The sequence below is a fragment of the Dromiciops gliroides genome, chromosome 1, assembly GCF_019393635.1.
Source record: "Dromiciops gliroides isolate mDroGli1 chromosome 1, mDroGli1.pri, whole genome shotgun sequence".
Taxonomy (NCBI): Eukaryota; Metazoa; Chordata; class Mammalia; order Microbiotheria; family Microbiotheriidae; genus Dromiciops; species Dromiciops gliroides.
In genome coordinates, this window is record NC_057861.1 from 234555055 (window position 1) to 234572399 (window position 17345).

The 17345-nt window shown below is 38.3% G+C and overlaps 1 protein-coding gene and 1 non-coding gene across 2 annotated transcripts in view; one reads left to right on the top strand and one right to left on the bottom strand.

Annotated features, from left to right (window-relative positions):
• Positions 1 to 17345, top strand: part of COLEC12 (collectin subfamily member 12) — a 237183-nt gene that overhangs the window by 22959 nt on the left and 196879 nt on the right. The window contains exon 2 of the mRNA XM_043978630.1: positions 419 to 469. Within this exon, the coding sequence (XP_043834565.1) occupies positions 419 to 469 (51 nt within the window). The remainder of the gene's footprint in view (positions 1 to 418; positions 470 to 17345) is intronic.
• Positions 8730 to 8836, bottom strand: LOC122737537. The gene has a single exon (XR_006354368.1). It is a non-coding gene; the product is annotated as a U6 spliceosomal RNA (small nuclear RNA).

Sequence of the window (17345 nt, forward strand, 5' to 3'; positions counted from 1 at the left end):
AAATCACCCTCTGATATCTACTGGGATTTATTCTAAATGTTTAGTAAATATGATCTATATTCATCCACATTCAATATATCTGAAGGAAAAAATGTCCATAAGATCAGTTTTTTCCCCCAATGTTCTTCATCTTTCTTTTTTTTGTTGTTTTGTTTTTGTGGGGCAATGAGGGTTAAGTGACTTGCCCAGGGTCACACAGCTAGTAAGTGTCAAGTGTCTGAGGCTGGATTTGAACTCAGGTCCTCCTGAATCCAGGGCTGGTGCTTTATCCACTGCGCCACCTAGCTGCCCCCCCATAAGATCATTTATATGAAAAATATCTTAACCACTTAAGCAAATACTTGCTAAACCATTTTTCACTTCCAATGCTATTTTCCACTGCTAATCAATCGATTCTCTACCTTTTGTTCCCTTGTAGACGATTTTGCAGAGGAGGAGGAGGTTCAGTCCTTCGGTTACAAGAGGTTTGGTAAGTAATCAATAACATCTCCCCTTCCTTGTGTGTTGGTGTTGAGATAGAGTAAAGAACTGTGGAGTAATCAGAACAAAATCAGCATTGGTCATGTGGTAACAGAGACTATTCTGATGGACTCCTCCAGTTCTAGGGATCTGTTTTATATTTTGTTTGACAATGGGATGTCCGTCAGCAGCTGATGTAACTGGAACTGGTGCCAGTAGATGAGCCATTGTGATGTAAGTTCAAGGGAGATGTATCTAGTGGGAGAAATGCATTTTTCTTGGGGAATAAACTTCTAACAACTGCAAAGCCCATTGTGGGATAGTAGCAACTAGATAAAGAGGTAGGATGATGCTTCAAGGGGCTGCCCACTGAATATAAGACTGACATTTTAGGGAGGTGAAGTAGTAAAGATGGGATGTGCAAACTTTTGCCGAGACAGATTAAACACACAAGATTTCTTGATTCAGCTGTTAAAAGAATAGCTGTATTTCCCTTATGTGACCTGATTGATACTCATTTCTCACCCAACCTTCAACCTCAGCATTATCTCAGTTAACATCAACGGATCAATAGTTATGCTCATTCAGGTTTCTTGATCAGGATGCAAACCAGTAGTCATGAGTTGATAGCCATGGAGGCGCTCGCTCTCTGTCTTCAGAATGCATTCCACGGATACTCTACTTTGATTTTTTCAGATTTCACAAAAAGCAAACAAAACAAAACAAAACAAAAAACACAGAGTCAACTCAGGAAGTTCAAGGAGAAACAAGTTCCTTCTGTCCAGATGGTTTTGATAATGGGGAAGATGGGAGAGACATTGAGAGACAGGTAGAAAGAGAAGAGAGACACAGAGACAGAGACAGAGACAGAGACAGAGAGACACACAGGAGAGAAACAGAAACAGACTACTCTTTAATTGAAGTTAATAATCCCCAATCGTACTAGCTCCCTACTTGTTTTTACCTTTTTTTCCCTTCTGAATGTCCCTCCCCAACTACAGTCTCCCCCAAGTTTTCCTTCCCTCATCTCTTTCTGGGTAAATAGTATTTTTAGATTGGAATACAGTTGTATTAAACACACAGCTCCTCCATAAGCACACATGCAGGGTAGCACATTCTGCTATTCACATTGAACCTCTCCTACCCCTGGCCAATGTTGCAGAGTCAATATTTCTGTCATGTGCAGTTGTGTTATTCTGTTTGGGAGTTCACTGAAGGAGGGGGAAAAGGAAGGGGGAATTAAGATGAAACCAGAAATAATTAAGGGAGGCACTCAAAAAGAGAAAAAGAACTAAGCAGAGTAGGGGGGGAAATAATATAGCATCAGTGATTGTTAGAAAGGCAGATGCAAACTACAAGAGAGAAAAGCAATTAGGAAAAAAATGGAGATACCTGTGAGCTTGGGTTATTACCAAAAGTATTTTGAACAGTTTATGAAGAGATATAAAGTGTTTTATTTCTATTTATATATATAACTAAAATTATTTCTATATTTGTAACTAAAATAATTTCTATTTATATATAAATCACATTCTATATAAATATATTTCTATTTATGTTATAAATATATAAATGCATTATATATTTATATAAGATACAAATATATATTATATATAATTATATATATAATAGCCTATGGAGAGCTACACACACACACACATATATATATATATCATAAACTATAATGTGCTAGATGTGGGTAGCTATGTATCAATGTAGATAGAGTACCAGGCCTGGAGTCAGGAAGATCTGAGTTCAAATCCAGTCTCAGACACTTATTAGGTATGTGACCCTAGGAAAGGTCCTGATATGAGGGGATGGTCTATGCAAAAGCATGGAGATAACTTGTGTGTGGAGAATAGCAAGAAGGCCATTTTGGATACTCTTTTCTCATTGTATAGATACATGATTTCAATATGTCATCCCCCAATTATTCAGGGACTGGTTATTGAGCAGTTATGTAGAGTAGGGGATAGAATATTGGAGTAGCAGTCAGGAAGATGGGCCTCATACATTTACTACCTGTATGACTTGGAGCAAAGCACTTAATCTCTTTGTGCCTCAATTTCCTCATCTGTAAAATGAGGGGGTTAAACTCAATGGCTTCTAATGCCCCTTCTAGCTTTAAAGCTATGGTTCTTTGTGGAGAAATAATTCCTTGTCTCCTAGGTCTCAGTTTCCTCTTCTGTAGAAGGAGGGGGTTAGATCAGATGATGTCTAAGATTCTTTTCAGCTGTATAATTTTACAGATGACTAATCAGCCTTATGCTTATCCAGGCCTTTTGCAATCCCTTTTTCTGAGCTCCTATTGCTTGTTAGCACCTTTCTCTAAGCAAAGCTAAATTGTGTAGTGAGGCTGAAATAGGCCAATTTACCACTTTTAGTCATTCTGATAAAAGCCTTAGTGAGGGAAATGTGGAAGGATTAACTATCTGGAATTTGGAGATTTCTGTTGATATCAGCATTCTCTGACCCCAGTGAGCCTGGATAGAGAGGTATTAGTATGGGAATGATTTAGGATAGTTTATTATCTGTTAACTTTTAAAATTTGTATTATATGAAACAAAATGAATCATAGAATGAGCTATTCTCTTCCCTCCTCCCTCAGTTATCATTATCTTTAAAATGTCTTAAATGACATTGGAAAATTTAATTATTATTATTATTATTACTGTTATTATTAAAGTTAGCAAAAAGAAAAAAAGTAAGTTCATATTTTAAAGGCATCAATTCAAAATGTTGGATTGTATTTGATATAATGATCCAAAAGTGTCTTCTAAAAGTTATGGGTTAGTCATATGATTAATATGAACACACACCCCGATTATTTTTTCATTAAAATGATCTTGGGAAGGAGAAGGAAAAATGCCATTTCAGTTCCAAGGTGTGAGTGGTAAAGTGTGGAGTTCTGGAAACTTGAACTTGGAATTGTGCTATAAAATTTCTCTAAATGAATAAGATATCCAAGAAATGAAGAAATTCATAACAGAAATAATCTCAGAAAAACAAATTGGAAAATCCTTAAAAGATAAAATTCCCAAAGATTTCTGAGGACTTCTTAAAATTCTATAACCCCTTTTATTCGAGGATTTGGATAGTGGTAAAAGTTCAACATTTTGTGCTTCCTCACATACAAGGTCATGTTTGTTAATAGACAAGGAATGCTTTTTTTTAAAGACTAGAAATGTATAGGTACTTCTTCTTCTCCTTCTTCCTATTCCTCCTCTTCCTCTTCTTCTTCTTGTTCCTCTTCCTCTTGTTCTCCCTTTTCTTTTTTCTCCTCTTCTTCTTGTTGTTCTTCTTTCTCTTCCTATTCCCCCTCTTCCTCTTCTTCTTCTTGTTCCTCTTCCTCTTCCTCTTGTTCTCCCTTTTCTTTTTCCTCCTCTTCTTCTTGTTGTTCTTCTTTCTCTTCCTATTCCCCCTCCTGTTCTCTTCCTCCTCCTTCTTCTCCTGCTCCTCTTCTTTTTCCTCCTCCTCCTCCTTCTCTATTTGTATCTTCATTATAGTACAGGGAGCTCCAGGGAAGGAAACCCTCTCTGGTAATGCAAACGGACAACTGTTCTGCAATTTATGCTCTTAGTTGCCTGGGACACCAAGAAATTAAGTGACTTACCCAGTTACATGTCCAGTAGGAGACAGAACCCAAGACAGAATTTGGTCCTGGTTCTGGCCCCCAGGTTACTCCACTAGATACTTACCACGTTGCCTCTTAGTTATTTAAATATGCTACACTTGGATTGCCCTTATAATACTCAAAGCACCTTCACGTGCATTCTTTAATTTGATCTTAACATCTACCCCGTGAGGTAGAGAGGGCAGATATCCTCATTATCATCGCGATTATCATTTTAACTTTGGCAATTAGAAGCACACTAAAGCACACAAAGAGCAGGCAAATTGTCCAAACTTTTGTCCAAAGCTGTTAGTAAATGGGATAAAGTGGAGACAGTCTTCAAAGGGAAGGCATTCCCTGAGCTTGAGATTCAATCCCAAGCCTCTGATCCCAAGACCGACTCCTTTACCACACTCTCCAATGCTGTCTGTGTCTACACAGGCTTAATCCTTGGCTTATTTCTTATGCAGAAATGTTAGGCACATCTGGACAGTAGCTAAGTGACAGACAACTTGGGAGAGGGGATGAGGTGATCCTCTTAAGGTCCCAGTTCTTCCATCAACTGGAAATAGTCATCTCTTCTCTGCTCACCTCACAGGCTTCTGGTGAGGGCAAAGGAAGATAATGTAAGTGACAACATTATGAATTTAAGAGGTGTTGGTGGGGGTGGGTGATATGATGACAATGACGGTAATGACGACAGTAATGTAGGCGCTCTCCATTTAAAGTATTTTATTATGCAGAATGGAGCAGTCATCCTGGGCTAGCTGTAACCTCCATCTGTCTTAATTTTCTCATCTGAAAAATGGAGATGATAATAGCATCCATTTCCCAGGATTGTTGGAAGGAGAAAATGAGATCATGTTTGTAAAGTCCTCTTAAAATATTATATAAATGCCCACTGGGCATGCAGAGAGTGGAAAAGTATTTGCCTGGTAGACAGGTGAACTCAGTGCTAGTTCCAGACTCCACCACTTATTAACAGAATATGACGTTAGGCAAATCGGTTAATTATTATGTGCTTCAGTTTGCTTATTTGTAAAATGGGGTGAATGGATTTTATTGTCTTTATTTTCCCTTCAATCAGTGACATTTCTTGATTCAGGGACACTGTACCCTTTGTGGACTTGATGGGGCTCAAGAGCATGGGACTTCTAACCTTCAAGAGTCCCAGAGTTGTTGCTCAGAAGATGGAAAAAGACAAAAGGATTGGAGTTTACTCTTAGCATTCTGTCCTCCCAGTGGCAGGAAGCTTTGGTAGTGCCTTCCCTCTGAGTTATCTCCAGTTGATCTTATATGTGTCTTGTTTGTATATAGTTGTGTGCATGTCGTCTCTCCCATTAGACTGAGATTTTAAGGGGAGAAACTAGGTTTGGGATGTTTGGTTTTTTGCCTTCCCTTTTATCTCCAGTGCTAGCACACAGTAGGCACTTAATGTTGACTTCATTTAGTAGTGAGGAGCAGACTCTTGGAGGGTAGTTGCTAGGATTTTCAAGTTCCTTTGTTTTGTGACAGAGCCTTGCCTGTCTCCCTGGCTTCATCCCACTGGTCCACAGTGGGGGAGTGATAGAGATAAATCCAATTTTGCTGCTTCCCTTGCACTGGGTTTTCTTTTATTATTTTTGGAATACAAACTCATTTAATAACAGGATGCTCAAAGTTTGATGATGGAAGACCAGGAGATACATTTCTGAGCCTGTGAAAAACATGGGTAAAAGTCCTGTAGACTTAAAAGTTTACAGTGAGTAATTGTGGGCAGCTGGAAACATTTGTTGGTCAGCCTTTGGCAAACAAAGCCCTAACCAAATTGCTTCCCTGGGGTTCAGCTTTAGGGATTATTAATAGCCATAGTGTGTTTGTTGTCATTAGTCACATCACAGGAGAGAAACAGATCCACAAGGTTGCAAGTTGTGAAACAACAACAACAAATAGGAGGAAGTCATTCTCTGTGAAGAGGAATTCAGTTCTTGGTGGAAATGAAGTGATAAAGTCTCAAGGAAAAAACCTGGAGAATAGTATTTATGGGAAAGAGGTTTGTTGTTTTTTTTTAAAGGCACATCCTGTGTATCTTTGCCCACCTCCCATGCCAACGCACACATGTGCATTCCAATTTGACCTTAAAGAACCTTAGTTGCCTACAGCTTCACATACATATGCATATTAATTTCTTAAACTGTAAGAGATTTAATATTCATATTACCTATCTTCCTGATACTAACTAGAATGGTTGTGAAGAAAGTGTTTTCTTTTTTAAAACAATACATTTTCTTCATGTCATTTGTTTTCATGTTGCCTTTATTTCTTCCTCTATTTCTTCCCCTCCTCTGTCTGGAAAAGCATCCCATCCTAAAGTCTTCTTTTAAAAAGAAAAAGAGGAAGAGAAAAAAAATCAATCAAAACAATCAATTTATTTTTTTAAAAGTCTGAAAATATATGCAATGTTTCACACCCCTGACCCTCCCCCCTCTACTTCTTCACCTCTACAAACGAGTTAGGGAAGGTATCTTCTCATATGCTTTTTTGGGGGGTCAGGCTTATTCTTTGTAATTTTGCAATATTAATTTTTAATTGTTTTTGGATGTTTTTCCCCCATTCATATTGTTGTAGTCATTCTGGGCTCTGCTCACTTCACTCTGCATCAATTTGTGCTTTTTCAAGTTTCTCTGTGTTCATTACATGTGTTGTTTCTTACAGCACAATAAAATTCCATTAATTTATGTACGATAGCTTATTTAGCCATTCATCAATTGATAGACATCTATGTTCTTTCCAGTTCTGTGATACCACAAAAATGTTGATACATATAAATATAAATTAATATATAATACATTATATACATATGTGCATATATGTATGTGTATGCACACACATTTTATTCTTATCAATGGACTCCTTGAGGTATAAGCCTAGTAATGGAATCTCTGAGTCAGGGCATGGACATTTTAGTTGCTTTATTCATATAATTTCAAGTTGCTTTCCAAAATGACTGCACTAATTCATAGCTCAACCAAAAATGCATCAATGTTCCTGTGGAAGAAAGTGTTTTCTAACACTTTCCTAGGTGTATGAAACTTATTATTATTCTTCATATTCACTGATCTATAAGACCATTCTTTCCCCTCCCTTTAACGTCCTCCTTTGCAAAATAATTTTAAATGAAAAACAATTTTATTAAGCAGTTTAATTGGTAAAGTGCTAAGTACACAGTAGGGCTCAATAAATATTTTATTGAATTGGACCAGTTCTGAGACTTCTCCCCTATCTCCCACCTCCCTTTCCTAGGTCCTTGTTCATCATGTACTTCCAAGTAGACAAACACAATAGGCAAAACTTGCATTTTGTGTTTATTGCCAACCCCATGGGCTGCTGCCTGACAGGCAGCTAAGAGGGTGCTGAAGGACTAAAAGTGTAGTGGATTATTTGGGCTTTCTTCTGAAAAAGAGAAAACATTCATCCTTAACTATTTTTCAGCAGAAGTGATGATTCCTTCTAAGCAGGATGAAGTTTCTGGTTTCAGTGGGGAAAAAACCCCTGAAGTAGTTTCCTGAGTAGATGCTGCTGAGGGCAAACAGTTTGAAGTCCCAGTTGGGTTCCCCTTCTTGGGCTTTGGGGACCCAACTGCCCTTCTCAAAGCATCTCCCTGACTGGGCCTTCAGATTTGAGTAGAGAAATGCCTTTGAAGTCATCTGTTTCAGAAAACAAACTCTTGCTCTCCTCTCACATTCCTCTCACCACCCTCCTCCCCAAAGACTGACACCAGCAAGGTTAACCCTTTCCCCTGATAAGAATGTTAGGAATTTCTATCATTTCCTGTGGGGAATGACTAAATGAGCCCAGTGTGAGGGCTGTCCTTTCAGCAGTACCTTTTCAAACATCTTTAAACAGAAAGAATGAAAAAATAAGTCAGAGGAAAGGAACTGAAAAGAGAAATGTGTTAAAGAACAATAGAGCATAAGTCTGGCTTGGTATCCTTGTGAGATTAAAAAAATATTCAAAGCTATGAAGTAAGGATCTCTACGTAGATGTCAGTAACTCTAGTGTTTATGTTCTATAAATCATAATGAATTCAGCTGTCTGAATCTATGAGAATTTATATGCAATCTAATGTAAAGAGTAGGCACAAAAAGAAAATATCAAACATAATTTCTTTTAATTTTAAGAAGACTGTTGGGGTGGGGCAGCTAGGTGGTGCAGTGGATTGAGCACTGGCCCTGGAGTCAGGAGGACCTGAGTTCAAATCCGACCTAAGACACTTAACACTTATTAGCTGTGTGACCTTAGGCAAGTCACAACCCCAGTTGTCTCACCAAAAAAAGAAAAAAAAAAAAGAAGACTGTTGGAAGGGACCTCAATAGATCATCTAGTCCATTCCCCTGCTTCTGGGAGGACAACATTCACAACATTGCTATCTATCATTTTTCTTTAAACTCTCTTGGGAAATAATTTTATTTCTTAAATTAAGACAGCAGAGTAGATAGATTGGTATAGTAGATAGACTACTGTACTCAGAGTCAGGAAGACCTGAGTTCAAATCCTGAGTCAGACACTTACTAGCTTTGTGACCCTGGGCAAATCACTCAATTTCTTTGTGCCTCAGTCTCCTCATCTGTAAAATGAGAGGTTGGACTTGAAGACCTCTAATGTCCCTTACAACTCTAATCTTATGGAACACTACACGAATTTGTGTGTCATCCTTGCACAGGGGCCAAGCTAATCTTCTCTGTATCGTTCCAATTTTAGTATATGTGCTGCCAAAGCGAGCACACAACTCTAATTTTATGATCCTGTACATCAGGAAGGTCTAGGTTCAAATGTTTTGCCTAATACTTACTAGTCCTATGACCCAAAATATTTAACTAGCCATGTGACCCAAACTCTGTGTGCCTCAAACAACTCTGTAAGACATATCTACTGTGCCTTAGACTTATTTAGACAATTATAAAATCAGGGGTTCAGGAGGCTCCAAAGAACCATCTTAGCGTCCATTCCAAAATTATAGTTTTGCCAAAAAAAAAAAAAAGGAATCTAACCTGATTTCTGCTGCATGAATAATAAATTTGTTTTTGGTTTCTACTATGGCTTTTGGGAGACAACTAAGATTATGAATTAAGTTTTTTACAACTTCCACTTTTCAAGACTATCTCAAAGCCTTTTCTAGAGAAGTAAAATAGTTATACTGAATTTATATAAACCAAATCAACAGTAGCTCATTCATTTCATAATGGCTGCAGTACTGAACACAGCAGTCAAAATTGCCCAAGTGTTTCAATTATAATTCCCACCCCTAACCTCCCTGGTTTTCAGTTGCTCATAAATTTGGGTGAGGGAGTGGGGTAGGGAATCTGTATTTCCTACACTTGGTCTTAAGCTGAATATGTTTTGTTTTTATTTTTGGAAAGGTTTTAGAAGAATCCACATAGCTATTTTTTGGTTGACAGTATGAAAAAATTAGGACATTTTCAGTGGTGGATTGTAGGGGATAGGATGGGAAAGAAATCAATCCTTTTGGTTAAAAAAATTCAAACAACTAAAAAAAAAACAGCAGAGTTTTGAAAGTTTGCTTACGGTAATGTGAATTGCTCAGAGACCTTTCACAAAGTACAGGGCAGCCATGACTACTGCTCTAGGACCACAGGTTCTGGGGAAACTCATGATTAAGGGCGCTATCCATGGTCAATCCAAGAAAAACTGTGAAGCAGTTTACATTTGTCTCTGGCATTTCCCATTTTCTGGTCTGTTTTTTTTTGGGGGGGGGGGCGTGGACTTCTTCCTATTTTAGGTGAATCTAGTCCTCAGGTTCAGCCGCTCCACAGCCTTCTTTATTCCTTTCTGCCTCTCTTTCCTACCCCAGGCTTCTTCAGTGCTCAAGTAGATCATTCTCTCCTTTCTTTCCTTCACACTCAAAATTGACCTTTCCTGTTTCCTATTCGCCCCAGTGTCATGATCTGCTCCCTGCTAATATAATTAAGGCAGGGTCTCTTAACCTTGGGTTCAAAAGTGTCTGTGGATAGATTTCATAAGGTCCATGAACTTGGATGGGAAAAATTGCATTTTTATTTCAATGCTACTGGTTTCTTTGGTAATCTGATATATTTTATTTTATTCATTTAAAACCATTCTGAGAGGGGATCCACAGGCTTCACTTCTGCCAAAGGGGACCATGACACAAAAAGGTTAAGCATACCAGGTTAAGGGATATAGGTCAGTCAGTCAACAAGCACTTATTAAATATTTACAATATATTAGTCCTATGTATTATTCTAAGTACTGGGGAAGCAAAGAAAGGGAAAAAAAAAACCATTCATCTTATTCCTGCCCTCAGGGAACTTATATTCTAAAGGGGGAAATGATGTGCAAGCCAATATATCCATACAAAATGTAGTAAATGTAAGATAATCCCAGAAGGAAGGTACAAGATGCGGAGGGGGGGGCAGGGAGAGAAGAGTTGTGGAAGACCTTTTGTATAAGGTAGCATCTGAACTGAGGTTCAAAAGAAGAAAGGGAAGACTGAAGGGGAAAGTGAGGAGGCAGAGTATTCTAGATATAAGGCATGGAGTAGAGAGCTGTACTGTTATGTGCATGGAACGGTAAGAAGAATGGCATAGTTGAATTGTAGAGGACATCGAGGGAATGTAGAATGTGAAGACTGCAAAGACAGGAAGGGGCCAGGATGAATCATGAGGCCTCCTGGAGACAAGGACTAGAAGCAATCAAATAGAGTTTATGATTTAAAATTTTGTTAACTTCAATACATAGCTTGTGGAGAAAAAATTGGAATGGGATTGGAGGTTTGCAAGAAGTGGCCCTCTTGGCATCCCTCAAATTCCATTTCGTGGTTGGCTCCCTACTCTTCCTATGAAGCCTAGGCTGGTCCCATCATCTTTCCTCTCTAATCTATCCTTTGACTACCAAAATAATTTTCTTAATGCTCAGGTCTAACTCCGTCATTTCCCTTCTTAAAATTCTTCAGGGGCTCCATATTGCTTAAAAATGGTGGAAGGGAGGTCCAGAATAAAATACAAAGTCCTTGTCTTAGCATTTAGGGGACTCTGCAATCCAGCTCAAATTGATTTTTGCAGCTTTATTATACACACAGTCTATGTCCTAGCCAAATGGGATCACTAGGTATGTCACAATATTAATCTTTTATATTTGTGCAGTTCCACAGATTACCCACATGCCTAGAATATACACCCTCTTCATCTCATCCTTTGAAGCTCTTCTCTCCCTTCAAGGACCAGCTAGGATAAAACCTCCTTCATCAAGCCTTCCCTGATTCTCCCTCTTTTTCTTAGATCTCTCTGGAGCTTTCCTTTGTCACTTTCCTTTTCTACACTATATCATACTTTAATATGTCATAACCTTCTTCCCTCCCCACCGCACCCCACCCCCTCATTAGATGCCAAACTCCTTGAAGTCAGGAATTACGTGATTTTTCATCTTTGTAACTCCAATACTTAAAACAGGCTCTTATACACAGCAGTTTCTTGAATACAAGGGTACTTCATTTAAGGCTGAATTCATCTCAAACTCTCACCTGGTATTTGAAGTGCTCCCTGGCCAGGGCAGTGTTTTACTATAGAGAGCTCGGGCCGTCCTTGTAAGCTATTCCTGTCAAAAAGCATGTCCTTCACATTTTCCTTCATCCAAAGAGTAACTGTGGGGACTCTCAAAGAATCCAAATTCATTCAAAAAATATTTATTAAGCAACTACTATATTTGGGCACAGTGCTAGGCTTTTGGGATGAAATGACAAAGCAAGAAACAATCCCTACATCAAAGTAGCTTCCATTCATTGAAGAAGGGGGAAGTGCTAATTCCTTCAACACCCTCCTTACCTATGTAGTACTGGAAGGGTTTTTGTTTGTTTGTTTTGGTTTTGTGGGGTTTTTTTGTGGGTCAGTGAGGGTTAAGTGACTTGCCCAGGGTCACACAGCTAGTAAGTGTCACATGTCTGAGGCTGGATTTGAACTCAGGTCCTCCTGAATCCAGGGTGGGTGCTTTATCCTGGAAGGATTAATCACTCTTGCTGGGGCTGCTCCTATTTCTTCTACTCTCAGAAAATTCTTTCTGGAAGACTGTCATAGATTTCTCAGAGCTGCAGGGTCTCACACCATTCTGTGTTTCATTATGGTCATTATCATCAGTATTTAGCATTAGTGTGGTATTAGAATGAATAAAAGAAGATGCTTTATATCCCATGCCATCTGAAAATACCTGTAAGATCTCATGTCCTAAGTGTATTGTTTGTTTTCTAATCTGATGCTGTTTTAATTTCTGCCTTTTCATCTTGGCTCTGAGAGATTCATAGCAATGCAAACTGCTGACCAAATCATAATGTTCTTCTCATTCGCATCATGTTTTAAGTCTCACTCTAGGAAATCTTGAATCATCCTCAGCTTCATTCTTCCTGTTTCTTAATAAAGTTTTCACTTAGTTCCTTTTAGACTTGTCAGTGAAAACAGAGTATCAAAAATTAATATTACTAGGGTTGTTTGGAAAAGAAAGACTATAAAAATGTCCTTTTGGACTCAGTTATGGCTCTTGCTAGGGATAATTTTACATATAAATCTCCCTCTTGAATACAGTTTAGAAATCATTTTGGAAGAGTAGCATTTAATTCATCAATCTAAAAAGAATTTTATAATCTGATATTTTCTATCAAATAAAACAAAAATGTTTTCAGGAGGAGAAAAACTTTTTTTCCCTGTTTTTTTTCTTCTGTTTTCTCTCCTAATCAAAAACTTTACTTTTCTAATTATCTTACCAATTAGTCACATGATGGTGACTCAAGACAGACTTCCCAAAGTAAATCCTAAAGTATGTTTACAACCACAATGTCATTGTGACATGGAACTTCATCTCAAGGATTCAGAAAGGAGCCAAGTAGATGGGAATAGGGGAAAGGAACAAAAGGGAATTTTTTTCTGTTATCCATTGAATCAGATAAGGTGAGTAAAGAGGGATAAATGGGGACTTGGAGAAAAATATAGATGAGAAATGGTAGGCCTCAAAGAGCCTTCCTTTCATGAAAAAGTATGCACTTTGTGAGATTTGCAGAGAAATTGAGACAAGCAAGACTCTATAAAATGTGAAAATGATCTCAGTCAATGGGACATAAAAAATACATGACATTTATTAGCCATCCATAATGTACTGGGCATCATGAAGAAGTTTTTTAAAAAGTAGAAGGCCTTTTCTTTAGTGTAAGTTAATAAAAAACACAAAGATTTGTATAAACAATGGTGGACTTGCATAAAAGAAAAATAATAGCCAATTATAAAAATGCCTCCCCTCCCACCAGTAGGCTTTCCAAAAGTACAATAGAGGGCACCCCAAGCTAGGGAGAATAGATATTGCCTCTCCTCTGTTCTTTTACCCTCTCTTCTTTCTGGAGGGGAATTAAGGGCTAGAGCATTGACAGATTTAAATGTTTTGGAGAAAAATTATTAAACAGTTCTTCCTATCCCAGATCTTCCCATCCTTTATTTCTCTCCTCCATGAATACACTTTTCCATTTAACTAAAGGTTTTTATTGAAGACCCTGCCTCCTTGTGCTCAGCATCAAAGACACCATAGTAAGAAAGAGATCCTGCCTGGTTTAAGCCCTAGAGAGTCATTTGAGGAAGGTGTTTCCTTTCCTAATTGCTTCGTATGTCCTGAATTGTTGAGACTATTAAGTGTTAACATATGAACCCATGCTAATATTAACAGTGGCTTTTAATTGGCTCTGGAAATATTTAATAAGCTAATTTGGTTCAAAGGTATTAACTTTTTATAGGAGGAAAATCTTGGAAAGGCATAAAGATATCTGAGAACCCAAGAATAGGAATACATTAACAGAGTTGGAGAGAGAAAGAACTAGGAATTTTCCATCTATAAAATGGACACAGTACTTCTTAGTATCATACAATTAGAGGCATTACGTGAATTGATGTTTTAAGGCAAATCAAACATTGAAGATATATGTATGACACAGACTGAATGATGACATACAAGAAAAATACAGGCAAATAAAATAAATGGGCTTAAAAACTAAACTTTAAACATTTGGTAAAAATTAACAAGTGGAAAATTCAGACCAATCCATCCTTGGTTCCAGATCAGAGTGTTTCACTCCAATCTGTCTGTTCTATGTTCTTTTGATGTACTTTCTCAATCCCATAGACTTATTTAGCAAAGCTTTTGTGTCTTGAATCAATCTTCTTTCAGATTAAAATATGAAAGAATTCATTCCCCTCCAATCACTTTAAATCAATTGAGTCATTCTTCAAATGCATGTATCTGCAAAATTCATAAAACTATAATGTTGCCATTAATAATAATCTCAAGGAAATGAATTCAGTGATCTGGTCATATTTATCACATTATGAACTTTTTGTTTGTGCTTTTCATGTTAATGAAAGACATGCTGGATGAAAATCTTAGCCCCGCTGCTTATCATCAAACAAGTATCACATTAGCAGTGACCTTTCTTGAGCTGACAATCCAAAAGAGACTGTGGCTTTTCAAATCTCCTCTTGCCTACGAAAATAGTCCCTGTTCTAGTTGGTGACCTTATAAAAGAATATCAAAACAAAGTACTAGGTGGTCCTATAAATCTTAGGACTTTCCCCATCTTGTCTCCCAAACTCCATAGCAAGAGTGAACCCCTTTTCCTGAGTGACAAAATATTGGTTCAATTCTCTAATTTCTTGTATAACCAGTGTTTCCTTTGATATTTTTCAAATTTGTAAGCAGATGGTCATGCCATAAAATTAAGCAACCCATGTGGCAAGCCTGGAAGAATGAGTTTTCTTGAATAATATTAGTAGTTTTGGTTGGGGGGGGGCGTAGGATCATCTATGCTGAAGGCTCCATTCCTCTAATATCACCATAATTCCAAAAACGCTTTCCAAAAGTACAATAGAGGGCACTCCCTGAGAGTGGAGGAGCCTTTCAAGACTGAGACTGGGGTAATATAGCTTCCCGAAGGTTGAGTTGGGGCTGTAGGTGATAGAAACAGAGATCTGGAACTAAAGTGGTTCTGAGACAGTTCAAGAGAGCAATGAATAGACTGGGTCTAGGGAAAGACTAGAGAAACTGCTAGTATCAGGAAAGTAGATAGTCAAGACACTACTCTGATGATCTTCTGGCTCATATATCTCTTCTCCACACTACTTGAAATGTTTCATTTCATTTTACATGAGGTCACCTTAATATGAATTGGGCTAATTATACTGCTATCTACCTACTACCTATCTGGAAAAAAACCCCAGTTGCACCAAAGGAACTGGAATTTTAACAAAGGAGAGGTCATTTGGGATCAAGGTGTTCTTGAGAGTGAAGGACGTTCTGGGCTTCTGTCTTTGACCTTTTTCTCTTTTTTCTCCATACTCTTTCACTTAGTGATACCATCAGTGACCCCTCTATGAAAATGACTCAGATCTAGTCTCTCTTGAATTAATCTTGAATCACCAGCACTCTACTGGACATTTCAAAGTAGACATCCCATAGATATCTCAAATTTAACATGTTCAAAACAAGACAAGTAGAAATAGTTCAATATTGCTTTAGTACTCAGCCAAGGGAGTATACCTAGAAAGCTGCAGACCCCAAGAATACTTAGGGTTGCTATGTTCTCTGAAAGAGTATAATGCTTCTGCTTTACTAAAAGAACTTAAAGCTATCCCAGAAGCCTGAGAGTTGCAGAAAAGTGGTTTCTTCCAGGAAAAGAGTAAAAAGTCTTTGAAGAGGACCAAGTGACTCATGGTAATTCAATTCAATAATTCATTAAACATTTATTAGCCACCTTATGTGTGCCAGGCGGGTACAAAGTCTTGGGGATACAAAAAGAGGCAAAATACAGTTCTTACCCTCAAAGCTGTTCTTTAAAAGAGACCATTAACATTTAGGCTTGCATTCCAGCATTATAAGTTGCTCTAGGCACATGAATTTCCCTACTCATGTGCCTCATTGCTAGGCTTTTGTAAGTGTAGTTGTTGTCCCCTAGAGGCTCTGCATTGGTGGAAGACTGTGTCCTATGTATATGAGTAAACTGTTATGTTTATTATATAACAGTCCATATAACAGTATGGTTTTGCCTTTTATTGTGTATATATCATATTAAGATTATTATGGCTTTTGCCTTCCCATTTAGCAAATATTTCATGTTAAGAGCTAATGGTGGGGCAGCTAGGTGGCACAGTGGATAGAGCACCAGCCCTGGATTCAGGAGGACCTGAGTTCAAATCTGGCCTCAGACACTTGACACTTACTAGCTGTGTGACCCTGGGCAAGTCATTTAACCCCAATTGCCTCACTAAAAAAATAAACAAACAAAAAGAGCTAATGGTGTCATTGTGACTGCTTTGTATAAGTGGGAAGTACACCTGTCAGGGCTCAGAAGCTACATTTACAGGTAGTAGGAATATATTCCTCACACCAAGATTTTCACCAGGACCTGGAGAATAAGCAGTCATGGCTATGGCCAAACAGCACCCATACAGACCTCCCTCAGATCTCCCAGGTATAGCACCAACCATGCTGGCTGTGTAGTTTGTGGGCATGATATCAAATTTAGCACTTGCACTCCCACCTTCTCTCTCCCTCTTTCTGGGCTGACTTACTTCCAACTGGAAAGGTTGTGTGTGTGTGTGTGTGTGTGTGTGTGTGTGATTATTTTCCCTTTTTCTTTATATCCCTAGAGTTTAGCATAGTGCTGACATATAGGTGCCAGCCACTTAACAAATTCTTATTGATTGATTAATTGGGACAAGGTCACAGAAAGGAAAGTAGGAAAAAACAAAGACAAATACCATGTACTTCACGAATTTCTTAGCATCAGCTCCACTTCTATTCCCAGAGAGTAGATTGAAGGAGCCTACCATGTTTAACTAATCCCCAGGGGCATTTGGATGGTCAGTAATCTCCCCACTTCTTTGGATTTGGGGCCCCAGGGTAAGGGAAACCCCACATGCCTCTGCCTTGGAGAAACTGGGGTAGAATGCTGGGAGTGGGGAAAACCAATCCAGTTAATTTATCTAGTTCTGGAACTTTTCCCTTGCTAGGAGATCCATTTCCTGGGCTTGGGAAAGATGAATGAGAGAGCATATCCTCAATGATTTCGTCCCCTGGAGATCAGCAGCTAAGGTCATGTAAATTTTGCCAATGTTCACCTCCCCCAATATCAAGGTGAGGAGGGACTCTCTCATTTTCTTCTGTGGAGTTCTAGGAGTACTATTGTTATACTCTGTAGAGGAAGAAGGAAAGAATTGGGCTGTTTGGTCATGAA